Source organism: Geotrypetes seraphini, chromosome 2 (genome assembly GCF_902459505.1).
Source record: "Geotrypetes seraphini chromosome 2, aGeoSer1.1, whole genome shotgun sequence".
Taxonomy (NCBI): Eukaryota; Metazoa; Chordata; class Amphibia; order Gymnophiona; family Dermophiidae; genus Geotrypetes; species Geotrypetes seraphini.
The window spans coordinates 512,921,870-512,940,008 of NC_047085.1; the positions used below are offsets into that span (position 1 = coordinate 512,921,870).

General features: G+C 44.4%; 1 protein-coding gene across 1 annotated transcript in view; it reads right to left on the reverse strand.

Annotated features, from left to right (window-relative positions):
* The window catches only part of LOC117354999 (zinc finger protein 436-like), a 44,089-nt gene extending 29,516 nt beyond the window's left edge, over positions 1–14,573 (reverse strand). Inside the window, exons 1-2 of the mRNA XM_033932954.1 lie at positions 14,369–14,573; positions 13,674–13,800 (exon numbers count right to left, since the gene is read on the reverse strand). Coding sequence (XP_033788845.1) covers positions 13,674–13,800; positions 14,369–14,392 — 151 coding nt within the window. The 5' untranslated portion in view covers positions 14,393–14,573. The remainder of the gene's footprint in view (positions 1–13,673; positions 13,801–14,368) is intronic.
* Positions 14,574–18,139: the final 3,566 nt, after the last annotated feature.

Sequence of the window (18,139 nt, forward strand, 5' to 3'; positions counted from 1 at the left end):
TATTTTTCTATACCGCCATAGTCAGGCGACTTCTAGGCGGTTCATATTGAAAGAAGGCTGGACAGTCAGCAAATGATAAGGAGCCTAAAATAGAAAAGTTACATAAAGAAGTTACATACTAATTTAAGTTCCATGGATAAAGAATAAATGAAAATTGGAGCTTCCCGAGAGATTGAATAGCGTTTACGGGGGGGTTTGTTTTAGTTTATGGGTGGTCTGTATTAGTCAATGAATTTGTCGAATAGGGCGGTTTTTATTGCTTTTTGGAATGCATTGTAAGTCAGTTTGGGTTCATTTATGAAAGTGCATGTCTTGCTCAGGAATGTGAAACCCTTTATCTTCCTTACCACTACCAGTCTAAGAGCCATCTGGTATTAATTAAGTCTTGAGGCTGCAGGCGGGAAACTTGGACAAAGAGAAGGAAAAAGAACACATAATTTAAATACCGCTACAAATATTTTATATATTTAGTTTCCCTAAGTCCAGTTTAACCAGCAAATTACATCAATAGCATATTATTATGCCCTTCTCTCGATATAATTTCCTGATCGAATTGATGCTGAGAAGGCTTTCGATCAGGTAGCGTGGGAGTTTTTATGGAGAGTGATGTGCAAGATGGGGTTGGGCTCTTTCTTTTTGGCTTGGGTGCAAGCCTTTTATAGGGCTCCGAAGGCCACTGTTCGAATTAACGGGGGTTATACCGAATTTTTTTCCATAGCTAGGGGTACTTGACAGGGTTGTCCTGTCTCCCTTGTTGTTTGCCCTTTCTATGGAACCCCTGGCCATTCGTATTCGGGAACATGGAGATTTAATGGGTGTGCAGGTTGGGGATTTAGAACATCGTTTAGCCCTGTTTGCCGATGATGTGTTATTGTATGTTCGGGACCCGGAGGCCTCGTTACCGATTCTTGTTGACCTTTTTTTGGAGTATGGGCGGGTTTCGGGGTTCACGGTAAATATGGATAAATCTGAATTATTGAGTGTTAATTTGGGAGAAGCAGATCAACAGCGCTTAGCTGCTCGGTTTCCCTTTCGCTGGACTCCTGGGGTCCTTCGTTACTTGGGGATTCGCTTACCCGCTGATTTATCCCAATTGTATGCGGTTAACTATGCGAGGATTGGTCAACAGATTCAGATGGACATTCAACGCTGGAATGGTTTTTGGTTGTCGTGGTGGGGTCGAATAGCAGTTCTCAAAATGAATGTATTACCTCACTTACTTTTTCTTTTCCAAACGTTACCGATTCCTGTCCCTTCTGGTTTTGAAGCAGTTACATACTCTGTTTTTTCGTTTTATTTGGCAGGGGAGACCTCCTCGTATTTCTCAGTCGGCACTGTGGGCAGCTAGGTCGAGTGGGGGGGCGTGCTGTGCCTAACCTGTTTTGGTATTTTCGGGCCGCTCAATTACAGCTTTTGTTAGATTGGGAGATTGCGGATTCTAAGCTGGCGGTGCGCATGGAACAACACTTTGTGGGTCCCCATTGTTTGAAGTATTGGCTTTGGTCTTCTTCCCTTGGTGGCGTGAGCTTAGCGGTTCCGGGGAATCCGTTTTTAGACCATCTTTTGAAATTGTGGTGTGATACCCGTAGGCGCTGGGGTGACGGCGTAGTTCCGTTGATTTTTGGTGCGCTGCAGGAGGAGCCCCTGTTCTCTGTCGGGAGGGAGAGTCATACTTTTGTGCGGTGGGCGCAATCTGGGTTGCATACCTTTCGAGATGTGCTTCAGAAGGGGGTCCTGGTCTCTTTTGAAACTTTCCAGCTTAGTAATGCCTTGCCCATAGGGAACTTTCTGGCCTATTCTCAAATACGTTATTTTATTCACTCTCAGGGGTGGGATAGGGGGTCCTATCACTCTCTTGACCCTTTTGCTCACATGTGGTTCACTCTCAAGAGCCTTCCTAAACCTATCTCTGTTCTTTACCAATATTTTCAGGGCTACTTTTCTTTTCCGTCTCTCTATCGACGGGCTTGGGAGGTGGATTTGAACTGTACATTTTCTGCTCTGGAGTGGGCTACGATTTGTACTGAAGTGGGAAAGGCCTCCTCTTGTGTAAAGTCGTGGGCCAGACCCCGCCCATCTCTACCCAATCTCCACCGCAGACCCCGCCTCCATAATAGTACTAATTGTAAACTATTTTTTCCATTCATTTTTCATAGATACACACAATATAATCTTATTAACAACGCATAATGATTAATCACAAAATTAAACTACACAAAGCACACTGACAGCAGATGTAAATTCTTAAAATTGACATAATTCAATCACTAAATTCAAAAATAAAATCATTCCCCCCTACCTTTGTTGTTTCCCTCCATGCTATGCCTTACCTTCTGGCCAGCTCCAGCCTGGCCATTTTATGCTGCTCCCGGTGTTGTCTTCAGGCCGGTTCCCTCTTCCTCACGGATGCAGTGCACAAGGCTGGAGGCAGCGACTCCTTGCACATCCCGTGCCTCATCTGGAAGCCAAGACTTCCAGTCCAGGTGCAGGATGCACGTAGGAGGTGCTGCCCTTGGCTTTGTGCACTGGATCAGTGAGGAAGAGGGAGCTGGCTCAAAGATAACGCCGCATCGATCACACCATGGACTGTGTCACAAACCCCCTTTGCAGTCCAGGGCTGGCGTGTGACAAACACACAGATTCGGGCGCGTCCCCTTCAACTAGGGGTACCTTCAGGATTTTTAGGCGGCCCCAGACAACGGTCTAGGCCCCTCGAGATATAGGGTAAGTACAAGGTTTCACTATATCACCAAGCAAACGAGTTCTTTAGGGAAACATAAAGTGGTTTATTCTGACCTCCAGGTCAAAAGATATGCAACAGCAAAACAATATCACTTTGCAGGTCATTGAACAAAAATAGTAAATTGGCAAAAATCAAACTTACAGTACATTTTCAAGCAGATAAGAACTCAGTAGGCAAAAATCGTCACAGCACACCCTGTTAGCAGTTCAGCTTTTCTCACAGCTCCTACGTGCAGGCACAAATCACACAGCTGAGACGGTTAATCTAATTAGCTCCCTGCAACGGGAGTCACAGCAACTTTCCTACAGTTCCAACTGCACTTTAAACAGTTCAGCCTGCATCTGGTTCACAAACTTGTCTTTGAATGCATAACTTGATTCAGACTTCAGGCAAGTATTATTCTCCAACTTCCTATGCTTATACAGCTCAATATATATATCCCCTTCTTCAGGTTTAACTTGGGCAGCAGAGAGGAAAAAAAAACGATATGCAAAAAGAAAACACAAAGCACAAACAGTTTCCCTGTTGCTGCATTCTTTCCTTCAGAATTCCATACCTTCTAACTGGCCTTCTACCCTAGGGCCAGCTATTTCTATCTCCATGCCTTCTACCTGGTCTGGCACTGGATAGTTTGAAGGGGTTAAGACTTCCTCCAAATCCTGCATGGGATAATCCAGCACGTTTTCCTCTGCTGCCCTGTTCCACAGCTCCTCTCCTGCCTTGGGCTGTGGGAGTGACTCGCCCTCGTCACTCGCTCCTCCTCCTCCTCCTGTTTGTCTCTGCCTGCTTTTAAACAGACCAGAGCCAATCCCCTTCAGCCTGTAGCGGGGGATGGGTTTTGGCTCTACAGCAGTTTTCCTCTGCCTGGGTTTTTCAACTGCAGCTACTTTCCTTGTGGCTTCTTTAGCTGTTCTAAAGCCCGGAAGCTGCCGTTGCCAACCTGCCTGCCTCTGTTCCAGCTCACTATCACTTTGATTATAGGGGCAAGGGAGGTCAGCCTCAAGTTGAGCGCCAGAATCAATCTGGTCCATTCTTCTGCACTTAATCCTATCAGGGACTGGGCTAGTGCTGGTGCTGGGTTTGTCACAACTGGCGGTTGAAGAATACTGTTTTGGGCCTGATGCACATGCCGGCCCTGTGGACCGGCACTGGTCCACGGACCGGTGGTTGAAGAGCACTGGTTTAAAGGACAATTTGACTGTTTCTTTGAATTCTTTGAACCATTTGAAGTTGCAGAATGAGATCTCGCTGCATCCTAGATACATGCCCTCTGGAGATTATGAAAGCGGCACCACCAGAATTCAAAATATCACTATTACACTACCTAACCAACAACCTAAGAAATGGGATTTTCCTCACTAAGAACGGCCACATAATAACCCCCATCCCAAAAAATAGAAAAGAATCCTCGGCGCTAATAACAAACTACAGACCAATAGCATCTATCCCATTCATTGTAAAAATCATGGAAGGACTAGTACACACCCAACTAATGGACTACCTTAATCAATTCTCTCTCCTGCATGAAACTCAATCCGGCTTTAGAACCCTATTCAGTACAGAGACAGTAATCGCTGCAATCCTAGACTATCTGCGCCTATTATTTAGTAAGGGCCTTAACGCCCTGATTATGCAATTCGACATGAGCTCTGCATTCGACTTGGTAGACCATGAGAAAATGATGCAATGCTTAGACGCCATTGGTATCAGAGCTGAGGTACTAAACTGGTTTCGTGGCTTCCTCACATCCCGTTCTTACCAGGTACGCTTTAACAACGAACACTCCGATACCTGGAGCAACGGAGTGCCACAAGGGTCACCGCTTTCCCCACTGCTTTTCAATATCTACATGTCCTCATTAGGTGTGAAACTAACCCAACTAGGAATAAAACTATTCAGCTACGCAGATGACTTTACAATCATCATCCCATTCGCCAACTCCATCTCGGAAACCATTCCCAAGACATCCGATGCCATAAATGAGATGGAACAATGGATGACAGATTTCAAGCTCAACCCAGAAAAAACAAAATTCTTCGTTACCTCCCCTCACCCGCTTGACAATAAAACCCCACTATGCATCAATAAACTCAACTACCCTATTCAGCCCACCATGAAAATACTAGGTGTTATTCTAGACCAGGGGTGCCCACACTTTTTGGGCTTGCGAGCTACTTTTAAAATGACCAAGTCAAAATGATCTACCAACAATAAAATTTAAAAAAAACACAACGCACACTGTATGCATAGAAAATGTTAATTATCATTCCTATTCCAGGGTTTTTCAAAGAGGTCAAAGCAGATGACTCTATGCACTATCACCTCAGTAACAACCATACAAAAATAGACAAATATACCCCCTCCCTTTTTACTAAACCACGATAGCAGTTTTTAGAGCGCAGGGAGCTGCGCTGAATGCCCAGCGCTGCTCTCAACGCTCATAGGCTCCCTGCGCTAAAAAAACTCTATTGCGGTTTAGTAAAAGGGGACCTTAGTGTAAAATATAGACAGCAGATATAAATTGAGACACATTTCGATCACTAAATTTAAAATAAAATCATTTTTCCTACCTTGTCTGGTGATTTCATGAGTCTCTGGTTGCACTTTCTTCTTCTGACTGTGCATCCAATCTTTCTTCCCTTCTTTTAGCCTGTATGCTTCCTCTCCTCCACACCTCATTCCCTCCCCCAACTTTTCCTTCCTCTCTCCCTGTCCTTTCTTTCTCTCTGCCTCCCTTTCCTTTTTTTCTGTTTCTCTTCTTTCCTTCTGTCTCCCTGCCTGCCCTTTTTCTTTCTTTCTTTCTCCCTGCCCTCCCCCAAGACACTGCCACTGCCATCGGGGACCCAAACTGCCATCGGGGACCAGGACCCAAACCGCCACCAATAACAGGCCCGAAAGCCGACGCCAATAACACGCCCAAAAGCCGACGCCGCCCCAACCTCTCCCTGCTTCGGCCGACCAGCATCGCGAGGAACTGTTGGGGGAAATGCTGCCGGGTCCTGCCTTCGCGGAAACAGAAAGTAGGCAGGACCCGGCAGCAAGAAGAGGAAATGCTTCACTAACATGTCTCCCGCCTTAGCCCGTAGCGAACGCTTGCTTCAGGGCTCTCAACATGTGCGTGCAGGCTTCCCTTCTCCCCCCCCCCCCCGGACATAACTTCCGGTTTCGGAGGGAAGAGAAGAGAAGCCGGCACGCACACGTTAGAGCCCGGAGCATAAGTTTGCTACGGGCTGAAATCTCCAAGCCGGTTTTTTGGGGTTTTTTTTTAATGTTCAGCAGCGGAAGGCTGTAGATCTCCGGAGCATGACACCGACCCCGGCCAGGATGATTTCTTTTTCAGGCACCTTACAAGTCCAGTGTCGCGGGGGAAATAGCCATGCTGAGCAGTGAGCTCAGCACTACACAGATGAAAGCCTTGCTTGCTGATTGGTCCGGCGGGGCGGGGCCGCCGGACCAATCAGCAAGCAAGGCTTTCATCTGTGTATGTGCTGAGCTCACTGCTCAGCATGGCTATTTCCCGCCGCGACGCCGGACTTAAGCTGCATGCCTGCGTGACACACTACCGGAGCCGCAGCAAAGGTGGAAAAGAGCCGCATGCGGCTCTGGAGCCGCAGGTTGCCGACCCCCGCCCTAGGGAGAACACTGGAGAGGAAGGCTGATCGGCCCGTAGATCAGGACGGCAACACGAGTGCGATCGACTCGAGTTGCCTTCCTGAGCTACTGGTCGATCGCGATCGACGCGTTGGGCACCCCTGTTCTAGACCAATGCCTAACAATGAAGGAACAAGTGGATTCCCTATTCAGAAAAGGTTTCTTTACTCTCTGGAAACTCAGAACCATTAAATCATACTTCGATAAGTCAACATTCAGAATCCTAGTGCAATCCCTCATACTGAGTCAGCTTGACTACTGCAACATCGCCTATCTAGCAATCTCACAAAAGAATATGAGACGTCTCCAAATAATGCAAAATGCTGCGGTCAGACTTATCTTCGGGCTGAAGAAATTCGACCACGTGACACCCTACTATCGGCAGCTGCACTGGCTACCAACGGAAGCCTGAGTAAGATTTAAATTTGCCTGCCTCTGCTTCAAAGTACTATACAGCCTGACCCCCAAGTACATAACGGACCTTTTCGCATTTTCTAATAACAAACTCAAGAGAAACACACACCCAAAACTCATTTCCCCTCCAGTTAGAGGCTGCAAAATGAAAAAACACCACGAACACTTCTCTCTCACCAAGCAGTCCTATGGGGCAAAGACCCAGACCAACTGTTTTCGCCCACTACATACGGGGAATTCAGGAAACTCCTAAAAACATACCTGTTTCAGAAATACCTAAACAATTGACCCGCTCTCCCTCTCCCTCCCCCTCCCTATTCCATCTGAACTTACAGCACTGTTATAAATATAATCTGTTATCTTCATCTTATCGTAACTTTACGTTGCTATTTATCCCCAACAGGTCCTGTCGGACATTACCTACTAAAATGTACATATTACATTTTCGCTCATCAAATTGTATTTCTATACTATTGCCTCCTGAGGTCTCTGATCTGTGTATTTCCTCTGAATATCTACTTATTGTATTTCGCTGAATGTCCAGCACTCTTGATTGTAAACTGCCTAGAAGTCGCAAGATTGTGGCGGTATAGAAGAATAAAGTTATTATTATTATCCAGGAAAACGCCTATAAAGTTTTTACAAAGTGGTATTATACACCGGTGCGTCTCCAACGTATGTTTCCTGGTGCTTCGGCCCTGTGTTGGAGATGTGGGACGGCCCTGGGGACATTTTTACATATTTGGTGAGACTGTCCTGTTCTACAGCCTTTCTGGAGGCAGGTGGTGGGTTGTTTATCTCAATTGTTACAAATTATTTTGCCTTTTTCTCCGCAGGGTTGTTTGCTAGGCCTTTATAATGTATGTTTACGTTCTTGGCGGCAGCTAAATGCTTGATCGCCACTCACTGGAAGCAGGTCACGGCACCAACTAAACTGGACTGGACTTTAAAGCTTAGGTTTATCAGTAATATGAAACTTTCTATTGCAAAGCGCCAAGGTCATTATTATACTTATACCCGGACTTGGACATTGCTACTTGACAAAGTAGATTCTTTACTTTGAGCTTACTTCTGTGGGTGGGGGGGAAGGGGGGTTGTGGACCGGGGGGGCTCTCCTGCAGAAACAACAGGAGGTCCCTCTTTGCTGGATGTGGAGCTTGGGGGTGGGGGGAGGATTGTGGAGTTCTGGTTATTGGTGGGTATCGGAGGCTTGATTGTATTGCTGGGTTTTCTTTGTGCTCTGTGGATCTATTGTGGGGATCCTTTGTATGTTTGTTTGTTTTTGGGGGTTTTTTTTGTTGGGCAGTCCCTGATATTCACACTCTGGTTTGTATATTTCAAATATTTTCAATAAACATTTATTAATAATTTAAAAAAAAAATTCTGATCGTTTGTTAATTATCCTGATATGGATTTATGATGTTCGCTTATAACACACTCTGACCAGACTTAGGTCTTTCACGCCCTGCTATTTGCTCTGCGCTGTTTCCGCCAGACAGCGCCTTGCTCAGAGGATCACTTTGTGTCTTTTTAGATGTGAAAGCTGAGTGAAGCTTTTATTATACTCAGTACATGTAAATTGTTTGTGCCTTGGCTTGAGAATTGGTCAGTTTCCTATCTGCAAAGCATTTTTTCAAACATTTATCTCGAGACAGTGCCGTTTTGTGATATGTTCCTTGGAATTGGCAGTGTGTTGTTAAGAAAGTCAATTCTCTCAAGGGTGCCAAAAGTCTGAGTGCTCTGACCGTAATCTATAGGTTTTGCCTGTATCCCACTCGTGCTCTGCCTATTTGCACACCAGCCCCTCGTACTTACCTGCAATAGCTCTTAGGTGCCTAAATGCATTTATGAGCACTCCTGCCATGTCACCTCTGTTGTGGCACGCAACTGCGGTTATAGCATGAAAGTTACAAGCCAAAGGGGGACTTAACATTTGGGAAGAGCTCTGAAGAATGAGAATATATTAAAATCTGTGCCTACTGGGGAATTTCTTCTACAACCCCTGATCCAGAGTCCTATTGAAACATGGTCACCGTTGGGTCATATTTGTCTCTACTTTGACTTATAGATGGGAGAACAGCCTGTGAATGAACTATGGACACATATGACAGTTCTATATGGTTCAGAAAAAGAACACCTTAAATTAAAATCAAGATACAGAATAAAAAGGATGCACTACCCAGAAATCAAACTCAACCCCTCATATGTGGTGAGGATGCACAAAGAGTGTGTGGTGCAGTGGTTAAAGTTCAGCACCCTGGGGTTGTGGGTTCAAGCCCATGCCACTCCTTGTGACCCTGGGCAAGTCACTTAATCCCCCCATTGCACCAGGTACATTAGATAGATTGTAAGCCCACCAGGACAGACAGGGAAAAGTGCTTGAGTACCTGAAGAAATTCATGTAAACCATTCTAAGCTCCCTTGGGATACTTAAACAGATGGGGTAAACATTTTCTTGGTCTTCAAGCAACTCTGATGTTCAATCATTCTAATACTTAACTTCTGAGAAGTCTGTCCCACATAACATAGATTATATTATATGACTAACATAATGTATTATCTTAGAGAGAGGAAAAGATAATGGTTTGTTTTCACCATTCCTAGATACAGCCAGAGCAGGATTAAAGGAAAGGCCAAGTAGGCATGTGCCTCGGGCCCGAAGATTTCAGGTGGGCCCAGAATGCTGCCTGCTCTGGTGACGTCAGTCTATCTGCTTCTGTGTCCAGCTCCAGGTGTCCAGGTTTTACCTCCTCCTGCCTTCTTCATTATTCAGTGCAGCCAAACTCGCAGTCTTCAAAAGGCCGTGGGCTACATGCTGCCCGCGGCTGACCCGGAAGTCATTCCTCTGATGCTGGAATTTTGCGTTAGAAGAAAGGCTTCTGGATCAGCATGTAGGAACCGCTGCCCATGGCCTTTTGAAGACTGCAAATTCAGCTGCACTGAATAATGAAGGTGCTACTTGATCTTCTGGACCCGGGTCAAGAGTGTACACTCTCGTAGGAGGGGGACGTAGGAGAGCCGAAGCAGGGAGGGAGCAGGGCCATGGAGGGGCAGGTCCAGGGAGCCCAGTGTACTTGGATGCCTAAGGCCCACTGAAGAATTAATCCTGCCCTGGATACAGCGCATTACAGAGTAATATATAGTCCGTTTCTTGACCCCTTTGTCCCATCTTCCCTTTCCCATTAATTCTAATCTAATCTTCTATTTGTGAGTCGCACAAACCTATACAAGCTCTAGGTCACTGAAGAGTAAAACAGGGAGGGAAAGGGGAAGGGGACATATAGGAGGAAAGGAAAAGGCAGATTTTTTTTTTCTGAAGAAGGAGTAGTTGTCTCCTTTCTGATAGTTTCTGGGAGATTGTTCCTGGTTTTTACTCCCAGATAGGTTAGCATGGAGTTGAAAATTCGCTTATATTGAAGGTTCCATATGGGCGGTAGGTTCAGTTGAATTCTGTTACGGATTCTTCTGGATGTGGACCAGGTCGCTAAGAATATCTGTATAAGGGGAGCAGCCGAGTTTCCATGCCATATGTTGTGTAGGACACGTGATATTTTGAAGTTTATCCGGGATGATATTGGAAGCCAGTGTAGCTGTTTGAGGAAGGTCAAGATCGAATCATATTTCTTTAGGTTGAAAAATCAGTCTTGGAGGTGCTTCCCACGCCAAAGGAATTGTCCTGGAAAAAGTTGGTGTAGAGGCTAAACAGCCCAACTCTGCTATCAGGAAGTGTGTCAGAGTGCAGCTGATCAAGAACGGCAAGAAAACTACAGCTTTTGTTCCCAATTATGGTTGTTTGAACTTCATTCATGAAGTTCTGGTTGCTGGGTTTGGCCGTGCTGGTTATGCAGTTAGTGACATTCCTGGTGTCCGGTTCAAAGTTATGAAATTGGCTAATATTTCCCTGTTAGCCTTATACAAAGGCAAGAGAGACCAAGATCATAAACTAATTCTAATGCTAATAAAACTCTTCCTTTCATGAAAAAAAAAAAATTAAGAAAATCAGTCTTACTACTGTGTTCTGGATGAGATGAAGTTTGTTCATTAGTGTGGTGTTGATACCCAAGTAGACAGAATTGCAATAGTCTAGTTGAGGCAGGACCATCATCTGAACGATCAATGCAAAGTGATGTGGATGAAAGTATGGCCTAGTGAGTTTTAGTTGTCTCATTGTGTAGATGGTCTTTTTCCGAAGATTTGAGATTTGTGGTTCCATCGTGAGGGTGTCATCCATTATACAGCCGAGGACTTTAGTGGATTTTTCCATTGTGAGGGTGGTGCCACACTGAAGGATGATGTTTGTCACAACGTTTTGTTGCTTTGTGTGAAAGCATATGGCTTTGGTTTTAGTTTGGTGATGGTTGCCCAGGTTTGGACGTTTGCTTTATTTTTTGAGATTATTTTGGATATGTTTGGATGATTGCAGGTTATGGGAATGAGAAGAAGAATGTCATCAGCATAGGATAGAATAGTTTCATCTTCCAGCTCGATGTTCCCTAGTGAGCTCATGAATATATTAAACAGGATTGAGGATAGCGGAGATCCTTGTGAGACACCACAGAAAGCCTTCCAGGGCCTAGAGTATACTCCATCCTTTTTGACCATGTCCTCACGATTTTGTAGGACATCAGAAAACCATTTCAGAACCATCCCTGTTAAACTGATTTTAGGAGCAGTTGATGGTCCACCGAGTCAAAGGCAGCAGAGATATTGAACTGAAGTAGTATTTCTTCTTTACCAGTGTTCAGCAGTTGCTTGATTTTTGTGGTTAGCTGTGCTGTTTTCTAAATCCATATTGGGATGGATGAAGGCCGGAGTACTGCTCGATGTATGAGGTAAGTTGTTTGCTAATGTGGGTCTCAAGGATTTTGGCGAGAACCCCACGTAGCAGCCCCATAGACAAATGCCCAGCATATCTCCTAACTGCTGCTACCCATCAAATCATCTCTTGGCTCACAAACCTCCTAAATAGCTCCCTGAGCCAGGGTCACCTACCCAAAGAAATGGGTAAAATAGCCTTAATCCCCATACCAAAAACAGCTCAAGCAGATCTCTCCATAGCGTCAAACTACAGACCAATTGCTGGTATTCCTGATAGTTTAGATATCAGGTTTTTATTGTTAGTGAAGGTGGTCCAGATTTGGTCAGCTTTTATGGGTTCATAGCATTTAGTGGCACTAGGTGAGGGGGTGCTTGGGATTGTTGATTTTGCAACTTCTGATTGGACCAATTTGACTTTGTTGAGAAAGAAGTCTGCTAGGTCTTGTGCTGAGATTTTCTTGGTGCAGGTTGCTAAATCTTGATTTTGTGGCGATGTTAGTTGTACTAGGAGAAACAATTTCTTGCTGTCCGTTGCTTTGCTTCCTAGTTTGTTGGCGTAATAGTTTCTCTTGGTTTCAGATATGTTATCCTTGTATTTATTTATTGCTGCTCTCCAACGTGCTCTGGCGTTTTTCTCAAATTTAATGGCTTCCTGCACATATCCCTCCTTATATAATGACTCACTTGTAAAAAGTGGATAAAACCAGCTGCTTCCAGACCATAATGTTCCCTCAAGTTCCAAATTCCTTCAGAGTTCTCCGTTCTGTAGTCACTTGATCCCTTTGCTTCCCACCCGTGAAATTCCAGTGAAACATAATTTCAGGTAGAAATTCTGGATTATGTCAAATGGCAATGAGCCCAAAATAGCAATTGTATCCCTCATGTTGTTCCAGATATCCAGTGTTAATTGGGTGATTGGATTCCTACTTACACTCCTTTGTAGGGGCCTAGCAGACCACAACCTATACTTTGTCCTAACATTTTCTATTATAATTTGATCCAGAACTTTTTTTCACTTTCCGTTCGATATGCTACAAATGCCTGGCGTGGCGTTGCCCAGTTACAGTCTCCTATGTGCGGGATAGAGAATGACATGGAGATAAATTCCCCGTCCCCGCAGGATCTATCTCCATCCCCATCCTGTCCCCACAAATTCTGACCTCATCTGCACAAACCTTGAACACTTATGATTTTAAAGTGTTAGAGGCTTCTGCAGATGAGGACAGAGCTTGCAGGGATTGAGAAAGATCCCAAGAGAACAGGGACAAATTTGTCTCCATGTCATTCTCTAGCACTGATGGACAGCAAGACCCTCATGGTCTCATTTGTGTTCATCACACGAGTCAAACAATCAAAATTATTTTTATAATGATGGCCCACTGCTGCTAATAGATGAAGAGAAAAAATGTGGAACAAGGCCCTGGACTTTCAGGAGTATAAAATATCAAAGTTTATTGGTGTTGCAAAACAAATTAAAAATACAATGTCATAAAAATCAGACAGATGTCAAAAATTAGAAAACATAAAAATTGTAATGTCTATGAAGTGAACAGACCCTACATGTTCCGTGTTATGGCAATGAATTGCCTTCCTCAGGTGTCCTTAGCACAGTGGGGTAAAAATCAGGCAGCATTGTGCCAGAAAAAGTCTTTAAAAAGTTCCCAGCTAGGGTGTGGGAACTTTTTAAAGACTTGTTCTGGAACAACTAATGCTGTCAGTGGATTCACCCAACAGTAAACCCCACGATGCTGCCTGATTTTTAGCCCACTCTGCTAAGGACATTACAATTTTTATGTTTTAGAACTGTTGGCATCTGTCTGAGTTTTATGACATTGTGTTTTTGTTTTGCAACACCAATAAACTTTGATATTTTATACTGCTGAAAGTCCAGGACCTGGTTCCACTTTTTCTCCTCATCCATTGACTTTTGTGGTACCAAGGTCCCTTGCTGTGGGTAGTAGGACCGCCATTAGGGCTTAGACCACCTCACAGTGCGGCTTATTTCTCATTCCACTGCTGCTAATAAACATATAAATGTATCCATTACCCAGTGAGAGCAGGATCTGATAGGTCTCCTCCATCACCTCCCTGTAGAGCTCCTTCTGCTCTTCATTTAAATATTCCCACTCCTCCTGGGAGAAAGAGATAGCGATGTCCTCAAACTTCACCTGCATCTGAAACGGAAACCAGAAACACACTCAGCCTCTTCTAGCACTTCCAGAAAGAGGCCTCCCAGGATTGATGCTCATGGGGTGGAGGGAAATGTGCTGGATGTACCTAATTTACATTCCCAGAGCAGTTCTGTTTGAGAAGAGCTGCCAGTGCTGGGGCTGATGTTTCTGGGTTTAAATAGTTCACAGCCACCTAACACACAATCCCAGAGTATCTCTCAAGGGCAGATGTACAGAATTGACCTTCACATAACCCACAGTCCCAGGGTAGTTGTGTTTGAGAAGAGCTGCCAGTGCTGGGGCTGAGTGAGGCTGATGTTTCTGGGTTTAAATAGTTCACAGCCACCTAACACACAATCCCAGAGTATCTCTCAAGGGCAGATGTACAGAATTGACCTTCACATAACCCACAGTCCCAGGGTAGTTGTGTTTGAGAAGAGCTGCCAGTGCTGGGGCTGAGTGAGGCAGAGGGAGATGCTTTGGGGTGGATAGAGAGGATTTCAATCCCAGAGGAGGGTTCTGGGCACTGAAGGGTTTCTGGCTTGGTCTCTCTCCTTTCAACAAGACCCACCTGGGCAGAAGCTCCTGCAGCCATTTCCCAGGATCAGGCTTTGCCTCTTGCAGTGATCGGGAACCGGAAGTTTCGGCTCAATAGCAGGAAGAAGAAAAGACTCGTTTCTTGGAGCATGATGACATCACCAAAGGGGCGGTGCTTGAAGCCCAGGGATTTCTACCCCTTTTAAGAGCTGATTGGTCAGAATGTTGTTGGGGGGTGGAAGAGAAGTGGAAGGTTCCACCCACTAGCTCTGAGAGGAGGATTTTCAGCTCCTGGCACTCATTGGTCAGAATGGTGCAGTTAGTGGCTTCCCGTGAAGCTCCGCCCCTTTTGCGACGTTCTCGAATTTGGTGAGAAGCCGAGTTTAGGCCTGACAGGTGGGAGGCTGGTGACGTCACAAGGGAGAAGGGCGGAGCTTGCTCTGTCCCTTGTAGTGCTGATTGGTCAGAATGGTCCCTTGGGCGGGAAGAGAGTGGAAGGGTCCGCCCCCTGGAACGGAGAAGGCATTTGTTCAAAACGTCCGTGGGAGCGGGAAGAGGAGGGGGCGGAGCTTCGTGGTCATTGTTACCTACACCCAACACTACATATGTCCCCTCCTTTTTTTTTTTTTTTCCAAATATTTTTTATTTTCTAATTTTTCATAAAGTGTACATAATAATTAATTACAATTTATAAATACATATTATCACTTTTATATCTAATACATTATATATCTGAATTTGATTTTCCCCCCTCACCCTCCCCCCTCCCTTTCATTACTTTAATATAATATTTTAATTTTCAAATTTTTATAAAAAGTATACAACATATTAGAATACTATTGATACATATTCAATAACTTTTTTATATCTAATACAATATAATCTAAACAATTTTTATCCCATTTCCCTCCCCCCACCCTTTTATTACCTTTTTTTTTCATACGTTACATTTTGTATAATATATTATAACATACTATGTATAAATTAATTTTTCTTACCCCCCCTTTATGTGTGTCATAAAAAAAAAAAAAAATCCTTAAAAAAAAAGAAAAGAAGAAGAAAACATCATATTATTTATTCATTATAGTATTTTGTCAATGGCCCCCATATTTTTATAAATTTAATATATGTCCCCTTTTGTACTGCTATTGTTCTTTCCATTTTAAAAATATGACATATTGTATTCCACCAAAATGTGTAATTTAGGTTGTTGTAATTTTTCCAATTGTTAGTTATATGTTGAATGGCAACCCCTGTCATAATTAATAAAAGCTTATTATTTTCTGGTGTATATGTCCCCTCCTGCTTTCAAATCTGAAATGTCTGCTGCCTTTGCTGTATCTTCACTGCCTGTTGAAAGACTCCATATGTTGTATCTCACGCTGTATCCCGGATTTCAACACATTTCCAGCTCTCTTCGGCGTGTTATTATCTTGTGCTGGAGCCTCAAGTGGCCACTTTCTCTCAGCTTCTGCTCTTCTCTCTCCTCCCAGCCCAGGGAAATGGCTGCAGGAGCTTCTGCTCTGGCAGGGGGAGGGGAGGGGTCTTGGAATGAGGTAGTTTGGAGAATTAAGGAGCAGGCAAAAAAAACAAAAGAAATTGACCCCAAGATATCCACAGAGAAGAAAATCCAGAGAAAACCAAAAAAAACTGTGGAGTGACGATGTTCCTAAATGGACTTTATTGAAAGAGTCAAAGTTCAAAAGTTACACCAAAATCATCCACATAAAAATAGGTTATCCACATCCCTTTCTATTGCAAATGCAAGCAGTGTCTCACTTCAGGTTCACTACACAATTGTTTCCCACGTATTCACCTTTATAAGACCCCTAGGGACCCCTGAAGAACAAACTAGGGGAATGGGCAACGAGATGGCAGATGAAGTTCAACGTTGAGAAATGTAAAGTATTACATGTGGGAAGCAGGAACTGGAGGTACAACTATACGATGGGAGGGATGTTATTGAATGAGAGTACCCAAGAAAGAGACTTGGGGGTAATGGTGGACATGACAATGAAGCACAGTGCGCAGCGGCCGCTAAGAAGGCAAATAGAATGCTAGGCATAATCAAGAAGGGTATTACAACCAGAACGAAAGAAGTTATCCTGCCATTGTATCGGGCGATGGTGCGTCCGCATCTGGAGTACTGCGTCCAATATTGGTCGCCGTACCTTAAGAAGGATATGGTGTTACTCGAGAGGGTTCAGAGGAGAGCAACACATCTGATAAAAGGAAAACCTTTCATTCGCTGAGAGATTGGAGAAACTGGGTCTCTATTTGCTGGAGAAAAGGAGAGTTAGAGGGGATATGATAGAGACTTACAAAATCATGAAGGGCATAGAGAGAGTAGAGAGGGACAGATTCTTCAAACTTTCGAAAAATAAAAGAACAAGAGGGCATTCGGAAAAGTTGAAAGGGGACAGATTCAAAACGAATGCTTGGAAGTTCTTCTTTACCCAACATGTGGTGGACACCTGGAATGCGCTTCCAGAGGACGTATTAGGGCAGAGTACGGTACTGGGGTTCAAGAAAGGATTGGACAAATTCCTGCTGGAAAAGGGGATAGAGGAGTATAGATAGAGGATTACTGCACAGGTCCTGGACCTGTTGGCCGCTGCGTGAGCGGACTGCTGGGCACGATGGACCTCAGGTCTGACCCAGCGGAGGCATTGCTTATGTTTTTATGTGCTTACTTTTTGTTGAAACACGAACTGTATTGGGTCCTGTATCCCTAGCAGACTAGGATAAAGAAGCAGCCCTGGACTTCCATTCAGCCTCTGGGAGCAGCTCGGCCACTCCTCACTTCATGGTCCAACAGAAGGTTGAATCAACAATCCAGTCTCTTATTACATGTTATTTGGTAAATTCCACTATATTCTGTAAGACATATAGGTCACTTGGCAACACTTCCACGCTCCATCCACATGTACGCCTTCTCTTGCCGTTGCACACTAAGCAATGTAGTGCACCAGGTATACAATGATGGTTATGCAGAGCGCTGAGTGTGTTCCTGGTTTGTGTTTCAGATGCAGGTGAAGTTTGAGGACGTCGCTGTCTCTTTCTCCCTGGAGGAGTGGGAGTATTTAGATGAAGGGCAGAAGGAGCTTTACAGGGAGGTGATGAAGGAGAATTATGAGACTCTGATCTCCCTAGGTAAGGACTAAAATATTCAACTAATAGGAGACATCTTTCTGTACTTCATTTGCTACAGAAACTTCCAAGTGTGATCAGGATCTCTCTGTACTAATCTCTATCTTAAGCTGACAGTGTGAGGGACCATAAGACCATCTTGTGTGTCCCACAAGTTTTCTCCCTTTGAAATCAGACAGAGATCATTTTTCTTGAAGCAGAGCTAAAATCCTGGGTCAGAACCTGGCTGCAGAAGATTATATTGTACCTCTTTGAGACCAGCAAAAAGTAAGATGTTGTGGTCATCGATCTCTGCTCAGCTTATAGAATTTTCTGACACTGTGACCTCCTTAAATTGTCCTCCCTTCTGTGAGGAGTAGGGGATTTAGCTTAAGACCCCTAATATGACTCTTAGGACTAGATTCACTAAGCAAATCGATCGTGTATCGATCGGTTTGCAAGCCCTTTGCGACCTGATTTCCCTCCTACCCGATTCACTAACCTCTCCTCCGATCTGATCCCGATCTGTGCATGCAAATGAGGGGAAACGGCATGCAAAGTAGGCTGGGACGCGATTCACTAACTAAAAATCTTGAACACCGACTGGGCTGGCTGATTAACAAGAAGTCAGCTGGGACATTGCTCACTTTCTTTCCATGTGTCCTGCCAGCCCTGA